The sequence below is a fragment of the Tachyglossus aculeatus genome, chromosome Y3 (assembly GCF_015852505.1).
Source record: "Tachyglossus aculeatus isolate mTacAcu1 chromosome Y3, mTacAcu1.pri, whole genome shotgun sequence".
NCBI classification, from domain to species: domain Eukaryota; kingdom Metazoa; phylum Chordata; class Mammalia; order Monotremata; family Tachyglossidae; genus Tachyglossus; species Tachyglossus aculeatus.
This window is the reverse complement of record NC_052095.1, coordinates 317,886-327,358: the sequence shown is the minus strand read 5'-3', so window position 1 is coordinate 327,358 and position 9,473 is coordinate 317,886. Positions and strand designations below refer to the sequence as shown.

The following is a 9,473-nucleotide window of genomic DNA, read 5'->3' as shown; positions in this document are numbered from 1 at the left end:
AGCATTTTAATTATGTGCCAGGCTCTGTATTAAGCGCTGGGGTGGATACAAGCAGGTCAGGTTGGACACAGTCCATGTCCCACATGGGGTTTGCAGTGTTAATCCCCATTTTACAGATGAGGTCACACAACAGACAAGTGGCAGAGCTGGGATTAGAACCCAGGACCTTCTGACTCCTGGGCCCATGCTCTATCCACTAGACCACACCACTTCCTCATAAATACATCCACTAATTGAAAGAATGAGATAGACAGTTTTCTAAATAACATCCTTACCTGAGTACATTTTAGAACTGCATTATATTTCTAAGAGGAAACTGAAGTCTAGAGAAGTCACAACAGTAGTAAATACATATTTTTACCACCCTAAACTATAATTTAGGTTAAGATGGCATTCCTGAACAAAAAGTAACTTTTCACATGCTGAAAACCTTCCTACATTTATCATCCAAATTTGTTAAAATGAAATGCTATTATAAATAATTGAACTACAAGTACTTAGAAAACTCTTTTCCAGAATGTTCTTATTTCCACATTTACATCAGAGTCCACTTAAAGGACCAAATAGCAAACTGTTCACTTCTGCATAACGGAAACTCAGAAGTGTTTCACTAAGGCTTTGCCTTAAACACTACACATTTACTACGACATGTTGGAAATGGTATTTTTTAATAAATATCCATAAAGCTAAAGCTAAATAATAGCTAAAGGAATGGGTAACAAGTTTATTTCCAGAACCCAGACAGATTTCCCTCTTTTCTCAGAGAACTCCCACCACAGTAGTATCCACTGCCCCTAATTCAGTTCTAGAAAAATGAAGATTCCTAGAAACTTGCAGAAAAGGAAAAGGGGCAGATGTCTTCTGGTTGGCAATGGAAGGAAAAAGATCATTCAAAAATATACAATTTTCAGGTTAATTTTACTAGAGACTGAATTTTCAATGAAAGCAGACTAAAATATATGGCACCTATGCAATGCTGAGCAAAACTGGCTAACTAGACTCTACCTATTTAAGAGAACTTATGTACCATAATATTAAGAGTATTCATGGAATAAAGAAAATGTAATGTAGATAAAATCAGGATTTTCTAAGTTCTGTCTCAGGCTAAGGAAAACTAATTAAACCAAAAAGTTATTCTTCCACAATGTTTTGTAAACACTGTAAATTTTGTAAATACTGTAACTAAGATTTTAACCATTGGTAGGAGCTGGGAATCATCTGCATCTGTTGGGGGATTAATGTTAAATGAAGTTTTGAACACACTTGGTCAATCTTGGGATACTCTCTGTTGGCTATTTTTTGTTAGCAAACTATTAGCAGCACTTTATAAAAGATGGTGAATTTATATTGATGATCTCCTTCCTACTCTGTTTTCCAACAAGGAGTTCACTCTCCATTTTAAATGGCTTTTGCTATTTTTAAAGTACTTTTGCAAAAGCTGCACTCAGTCTAGGCAGACATAAGGTAAAATATTCAGTCTACTGTCATCACCGTGTGGATCTACAGATATGCACTGTGTCCAATTATACCAAGTACCCTGTGTATCATAACAACCATTCACACCTGGCCAGTAAGATTCACATAGTCTGCATAGATCATTGCTTGTGACCTCTCTATTGATCCCGGGTAGGTCTGTGGATATGATTTTTGATATCTGCACATGAGTCATTCTAGTTTCTTTTCTAATGTTTTCTTCCTTTTTCAAATATTCACTCAATAAATGATAAGCTCCGGGACTTTGTACACCTGAAGCGGACAGAAAACTATTCTGTCTGTTTAAATAGGTCTGAATCATTTCATTTCTGGACAGTTCTTTCCAATTTGTTTGTTCACATGGATTTTGCAGAATGCTTTTTCGCTCCTGCCTTTCTGTTCTGTGCTGTTCAATACGTGCAGGGCTATCTCTTTGTGAAGAATCTTTCTGCATTAGGGGCTTGATTTGTCTTGTCATGGGATTAAATGTAAGCTTCCTTTTTTTTAATCTTACAGGTTTAAGACCCCCCTCTCTCACTAGTTCATCTAAATTCATTGCATAATCTCTAGATCTGTACCTTTTCTTCTTTTTATTGGCCGACTCTGCAGGAGAATCAACAGTGTCCACTGTTATAGCATCTGGGAGAAACCCAATATGGGATTCTTCACAATGAAAACTGACCTCAAAGTTGGGAGATGTGTTCTGGAAAGGTAGTCGTTCTGAATGGCAGAGGAAATTTTCAGAAGACACACATTCCTGACAGTGTTGAGATGTAACAGTTCCTGACTGAGGTGAAGTTTCCAGTAATTTTACTGCCTTAGGAGCTGTAGATGGAAGTAAAATTAGAGGTGGGGACAAGGCTACCACCTGGGAAAGGCCTGGAAACTGTGATCTTTGAGAAAGATTGGCCATTGACTGCTTCACATTCTGTTGCTGGACAAATGTTTCATTTTTTAAGTTTGTTGGACTAAGTGAACACAGTTTTCTGGTTTGGTGCTGCCCTGTGGTTTCTCCTAGATTTTCATGTTGCTGAAGTACTGCAGCCTTAAATTGCGAAGAAGTGCTTGAAGGCTTTAAAATTCCTGGAGAACCTGGGTGAGGTTTCACAGCATTAACTGGTACCTTACTATGCTTATCATTTTCACTACGCGCTGCCCTGATGTTTTCAGAGGCTGGGCACATCTTGAAGTCAAGAGAACTGGGAAAGCTTTCAGAGTTTCCTCTGATCCCATTAGTTGGAAGGGGAGAAGCGCTTTGTAATGATTCAGAGCTGGGTTTAGATACATTGGAAGGAGTGCTTTGATGTCCTTCTCTTTGAATACTCTTTTTTTTTCTATTTCTCACTTTTACGGATTTTGGGGTGCTTAATTTTGGTATGGCATTTGTGGTTTTTAGCTTTGAACCAGCAACTGTAGTAGGTAATGTATCTTGCCTACAGTACTGAGCACCACTGCTCGCTAATCCATGTGGGTTTGATAACAAGTGGGGAACAGTCTCAGAAGTTACAGGTTCAGTGAATTTTTGCCAACTTCGCAGCAATTTCTTGGCCCTTTTGGCAAGCTCTTCATTTTTTGTCTTCTTTCTTACATCGTTGATGAACTTCCCTAATCTTGTTTCCTAGAATCAAAGAGAGGCATTTTTCGAGCAATTACAATTTAACACACAAATACTCTTGTTAGATGCACTGTTCCTAGATGTATAAACAAAATCTGAGTTGCTTTAAGAGATTATACTGGTAGAAACATGATTATTCGTACATCCTTCAATACACAACCTGGAGACATTTCCCTACAGGTACCTGCAAAACTTTTTACTGTTTTTGCATTCAATCAACCATTGGTATTCATTGAGTGCTTTACTATTCACTACTGAGAGCTTGGGAGAATACAATATAACAGAATTAGCAGAAACGTTTGCTGCCAGTAATAAACTAATGATCGAATGGATTCTTAAAGAATATTGGCTCTCATTTGAAGACTTGTATCAGGATTACCGTTTTTCAAAGGTCTGTTTACCATTTCTTTCAGTTGATTCCATATTTCCCCAATCCTCAAGAACCTTCAGTGAGAAGCTGCCTAGCCAAGTAGATAGAGCACGGGCCTGGGAGTCAGAAGGTCATGGTTCTAATCCCGGCTCTGCTGCTAGTCTGCTGTTATTTCACTTCTCGGTGCCTGCTCAGTTACCTCATCTGTACAGTGGGGAATGAGACTGTGTGCCCCATGTGGGACAGGAGCTTTTTCCAACCTCATTTGCTTGCATCCACCCCAGCGCCTAGTACAGTGCCTGGCACACTGTAATTCCACAATTATTATTTAATCATATTTACTGTTATTGTCCAGCCACCTCCTTATCAAACAGAAACTCCTTACTAGCAGTCAATCACCTTGACCCCTCCTACCTCACCTCATTATTCTCCTACTACAGTCCAGCCTGCACAACTTGCTCCTCCTAATGCCAAACTTCTCACTGTACCTCAGTCTTGTTTATCTCACCACTAACCTCTCACCCATATCCTGCATCTGGTCCTGGAATGCCCTCTCTCTTCATATCTGACAGACAATTACTCTCCTGATCTTCAAATCCTTACTGGAGGCACAACCCTTCTAAGAAACCTTTCCCTGACTAAGCCCTCACTTCCTTGTCTTCCACACCTTTCTGTATTGCCCTGACTTGCTCGCTTTTTTCAACCCCCACCCAACCTTTTCAACCCCCACCCCACCCACCCAGCCCCAAGCACTTGTGTATATATTCATAATTTACTTATTTATATTAATGTCTGTCTCCCCCTCTAGACTGTAGGTTCATGTGTGCAGGGACTGTGTCTGTCATTTTGTTGTACAGTGTTATTCAGTGTTATATTGTTGCACTGTTGCTATATTATTATACTCGTACAGTGCCCCGCATACAGTAAGTGCTCAATAAATACGACTGATTGATTATAATGATTATATATATGACTAACTATCAGTGCACCTGGTTATACTTATTCAAACTGAGGCTGTATTGTAAATGGCTGAATTCGGAGGAAAATTTTGCTACAGATTTACTTGCAAATAATTCAGTCCCATTCTAGACCAGCTCAGATTTATAGGCCAAGTCTCACAACTGAATAAAAATTACACTGTGAATCGCTCCTCACCCCCTCCCTTTGTCTCTTCATAACTGCTGTTCGTAGAGGTTTTCCTAACCCTAATGCACCTAAGTTTGTCCCACTTCTCACCCTTAATGCATGCACAACTGCTCTAATGCACAGTGCACCACTGCCAAATAGAAGTAGAGCAGAAAAATATTCCTGAGGTGTTGGCTGCAACCATTCTGATGAGCAAATGTAGAATGCTTGGGCTGCAAGCCAAATGGCAGGATGCTTATACTGTGAAGAGTAAAGAGCTGTTGTTGTAAAAAGCCCCTAGTAGGGGGAAAAAAAGCACTGACACCTACCCAGCAGTAGTTAGAGTATTAGTTAAGCCCTCATTTTGTGCAGAGAACTGTCCTAAGCCCTGGGAAAAAGCATATTCAGGTTGGTTTGGACACGTATCTTGCCCCTCAAGGTGCTCACAGTCTCTGAATAGAGAAGGTTGGGAAAGACTGCAGACAGACTCATCAGGAGAAATAAACACTAAAATGTTAAAATGGCATAAAGGATAGGGTCAAATAAATAATACACAAAATGAAAACGAAATCCAGTATGGAGTTGTGGTTAAAAGAGCAGATTTTTCTCCTGGTGATTCAGTGTCCACAGCAATAACTACAACGACACTAAATTTTCTGAACTTGTATGTTACAGGGGTTGCTCTCATTCCCGCTGGGGTGGTGGAAAGCAGGAGGGGAAGAGGTTTCCTCCGTGGTGCAGAGGGGAGCTGATGCCAGGTATGGATTGTCAAAGAGGGAAGGCAGGTCACTCGGGAGGCAAAGGTGCAAATGCTGGATGTTTCATTCAGCTCTGGATATGAAAGGGGGTGGAAAAGACAGCCTGTTGTGGGCAGGGAAAGTGTCTGTTTGTTGTTATATTTTACTCTCCCAAGCATTTAGTACATGCTGTGCATACAGTAAGCACTCAATAAATATGACTGACTGACTGAATGAATGAATGAATGGCAGCATCTTTGAAAACCAACCTAGTGCACTCAGAGAAAGGCTAGGACAGGGAAAGAGTTCCTCAGTCACAGTGGAAAGGCAGAACACACACAGGGTGTACACTTGGCTCAGCTTTGGTGGGAGAGTGGGGCTGAAGATGCAAAACATCAGCTTTTATACCTTGCAGAGCATGCACAGAGCATGCCACCAGGCACGGTATATGATTTGGTTCTCCAGGTAAGAGGCAGGTACTGGTCTAAGGAGTCCATGTGAAGACCTGAAAACTAATCAACTACATGAGTTTTAAAAAGGGGAGACGAAGGAAGACTGGGTATCTCCCACTTGTGGCAAGAGGAGCCCTGCTGAGGTGCATACTGGTGAGCTATTTTTAGGGATCAAGGTGGTCAATATAGAGGCAATATGGCATATCAAGCAACAGTGTGGAAGCAGAAGATCAGATCGATAGCGGAGGTTCACCGCTGGACAGGGTGCATGGACACCTGAGCACTGTCTCAGTTGAGTTTCATCTTCACCACTGCTTCCATATGTTCTCTTTGGATCCTTGGTAAACACCCCACACTCAGCCCTCAAATCGCTTGTGTATACATTTATATATTATAATTTTTTATTAATGTCTGCCTCCCCTACTAGACTGTCAGCTCATTGTGGGCTAGACAGCATGTCTAACAACTCCATTTTATTGTAATCACACAAGTGCTTATTACAATATGCTGCACAGGGCAAACACTCAATACGTATGATTGCTTAATTAGAAACTTCAAAGTTCACAGCATTTTACTGGTTGTGAAAATCAAGAATAGATTTCATGTGTAAACTTAATCTACATGCCAACAATAATGCAACTCATGAAATGATTGGGTCATACCTCAAGTGCCTCTTTGGTAATCGGATATTTCTCCAAGCTACTGATAACTTCCAGAACAGCCACTGTGTTATGGATCTGAAACAACAGCAGTCTCAGTGTCACTTTTCTTCCTCACAAATAATACATGTGGTACTTGTTAAGGGAAGCAGCATGGCTCAGTGGAAAGAGCCCGGGCTTGGGAGTCAGAGGTCATGAGTTCTAATCCCAGCTCCACCACTTGTCGGTTGTGTGACCTTAGGCAAGCCACTTAACTTCTCTGAGCCTCAGTTACCTCATCTGTCAAATGGGGATTAAGACTATGAGCCCCATGTGGAACAACCAGATTACCCTGTACCTACCCCAGCGCTTAGAATAATGCTTGGCACGTAGTAAGTGCTTAACATGTACCATTATTATTATTATTATTATTGTTATTGTTATTATTACGGGATTACTCTGTGCCAAGTACTGAATTACGTGCTGGGGTAAATGCAGAATAACTAGATATCACACAGTCTTCTGAGAGGGTGGGGGCCCAGAGGCAGCAGATATTTAATACGTCATTTCCACTTTACAGGTAAGGAAATTGAGGAGTAAAGAGGTTATAAACCCATTATCAAGGCAATACAGCAACCAGGTGGCAGGGCTGGGATCAATATTCAAGTTTCCTGGCTCCCAATCCTGAGTTTTACCAGCTAAATCTAATTTGTTACATTCCCCCCGCCCGCCACCCCCCCCCCCCACCAAAAAAAGTAAAAGGGGAATGTGAGTTTTGATTTCCATGAAAAATGAATCAATCCTGATGTCAAGGTCCTACAACTTCATCATCAGCAGCAGCAGCAGCATCAATCGTATTTATTGAGCGCTTACTATGTGCAGAGCACTGTACTAAGCGCTTGGGAAGTACAAATTGGCAACATATAGAGACAGTCCCTACCCAACAGTGGGCTCACAGTCTAAAAGGGGGAGACAGAGAACAAAACCAAACATACTAACAAAATAAAATAAATAGAATAGATATGTACAAGTAAAATAAATAAATAAATAAATAAACAATGTTCCAACACTTCAGTAACGACATGCCTCAAAATACCTGTGGTGGTGTCTGGTGATTTTACTACTCCTTTCATGAGTGCCTTTTAACAGTTGTTGCAAGTGACAGCTAGTAGCTGTCTTTGAAGTGCCTTCAAGTGCTTTTCAATACTATCCGTTTATGTGGATGGATGGAGCCCAAAGAGAAGCCCCTTCAAAAATTACCACAGAGGCAAACCTGTTCCTACTCCCCCTCAGTCTGTGAGCCCAATGTGGGTTAGGGACAGTGTCAGAGTAAGCACTTAACGAATGCAATTACTAATACTACCTGAAAGTGCTAAACTAACTGCGGCAGCCACGACTTTCCTGTCGAAAGTTCAAAAGCCACGCTTGAGGTTCCCAGCCTCTCTCACTCCAAATCCAACTGGGGCTACCACCCTTTGCCTTTAGTAGCTAACTCCCCAAATGGAAATTTTAATTACGGTAATTCTATTTACCCCTGCTCCAAGTAGGGGCTGATGGCTGAACTTTGAAGGGGTTCCTTACTAGCAACCCTTCCCCAAAATTACCATGATCTGCCTGAATTCAAGATGATATGAAACACAGCCTCGAAACACATGACACTCACTACTTATATTTTAAAGAGCTAAAAGGAATTATATATTTCTATAAAATACTAAGTAGCATTAGAATTATTTACAGTGGATTCAAAATGGTTCTGGATGATGTCAAAATAATTACAAACCATATCTTGGAATAAAACAGAAGCTACTCTTTATTACTCTAGTTCCTTATTTTAACTCCAGGTCCCATCTCCCCAAAAATTATTCTGAAACACCCTTAACAATGTATTGATGTGCTTCAGAAGGCAATGATTATATTTAGCTTAGTGGAGTTGCGATCCTTGCTTTACTTCCATTTCCAGGCAAAGTGTGTGAGAAAAGAACACCCTGTCCTCCAAGGATCATCATATCCCATCTGAACTACTCCATCAAGCCTCCTTGATCCAGGCTCCTGTCTCTCCCCTTTCCAGTCCTCACTTCACAACCTGCTGACTGGATCATTTTTCGGAGACGCTATTACATCCATATCTCTTTACCCCTACCAAAAGCCTCCTCAGCATCTAAGCGAAACTCCGAACCACCAACTTTAAGGTACTCAACCAAGCTTTCTCTTCACCTTGGTGATCTTGAAACTATACCACAACACCAACACTTCATTCCCCTTACTGCCAACTAACTGTTACTTTATCTCATCTCTTGCCACTAAGGAAATTTTAGTGGAAGCACAAGGGGATGTCAACAAATTGGAATTCTAATCCTTGCTCTGCTTTGCCTGTTCTGTGAGAAGCAGCATGCTGTAATGGAGAAAGCAAGGGCCTGGGAGTCAGAAGGTTATGTATTCTAATCCCAGCACTGCCACCTGTCTGCCGTGCAACCTTGGTCAAGTCACTTCACTTCTCTGCGACGCAGTTGCTTCATCTGTCAAATGGGGATTGAGAATGTGAGCCCCATGTGGGACAAGGACAGTGTGCAACCCACTGCTTGTATCCATCCCAGCGCTTAGTACAGTGTCTGGCGCATAGTAAGCACTTAACAGATACCGTCATTATTATTGCTATTATTATTGTGACCCTGAGAAAGTCATTTAACCCTTCTAGGTAGCAGTTTCATCATCCGTAAAGTGTGGATGTAATACCAATTCTCTCTCCCCACACCAACTGGGAGCTCCATTATGTGACATGGGCTATGTCCAATCCACTTAAATTGTATCTACCCTGGAATTTAGTGCAGTGTAAGTTAGCACATAAAAAGCACTATCAATTATCATTATTACTGTATCAGAGCTAAAAGATTGGAGAATAAAATTTAAAAAGGGTTCAGCAGCAGAGTGGAATTGCTACTAGTGTGAGGTGGGGGTATCCTTTTCATAGTCACACACTAAGAGGGAACAGGATGCCAACTCCCTCAGATACCCAGCTCTGGGGGCTTCTCTCCACATAAGGGGCAAGAGATGTTGCCCTCCTCC

At 41.2% G+C, this 9,473-nt stretch overlaps 1 protein-coding gene across 1 annotated transcript; it reads right to left on the bottom strand.

The window, feature by feature from the left end:
• Positions 1-928: 928 nt before the first annotated feature.
• Positions 929-8,534, bottom strand: LOC119946708 (mediator of RNA polymerase II transcription subunit 26-like). The gene is made up of 3 exons (XM_038768122.1): positions 8,502-8,534; positions 6,435-6,509; positions 929-3,091 (listed from the first exon to the last, which is right to left on the bottom strand). The coding sequence occupies exons 1-3, from the start codon at positions 8,532-8,534 to the stop codon at positions 1,445-1,447; spliced, it is 1,755 nt and encodes a 584-aa protein (XP_038624050.1). The 3' UTR covers positions 929-1,444.
• Between the last annotated feature and the right edge of the window lie 939 nt (positions 8,535-9,473).

What these genes read in the sequence shown, in the direction of transcription:
- LOC119946708 (XM_038768122.1), bottom strand. Translation starts at nt 8,534, where the DNA reads ATGGATGTAATAGCGTCTCCGAAAAATGATCCA. An exon ending in CGTCTCCGAAAAATGATCCA is followed by an intron (nt 6,510 to 8,501) that starts GTCAGCAGGTTG and finishes CTGTTGTTTCAG; the next exon opens with ATCCATAACACAGTGGCTGT. An exon ending in TTACCAAAGAGGCACTTGAG is followed by an intron (nt 3,092 to 6,434) that starts GTATGACCCAAT and finishes CTTTGATTCTAG; the next exon opens with GAAACAAGATTAGGGAAGTT.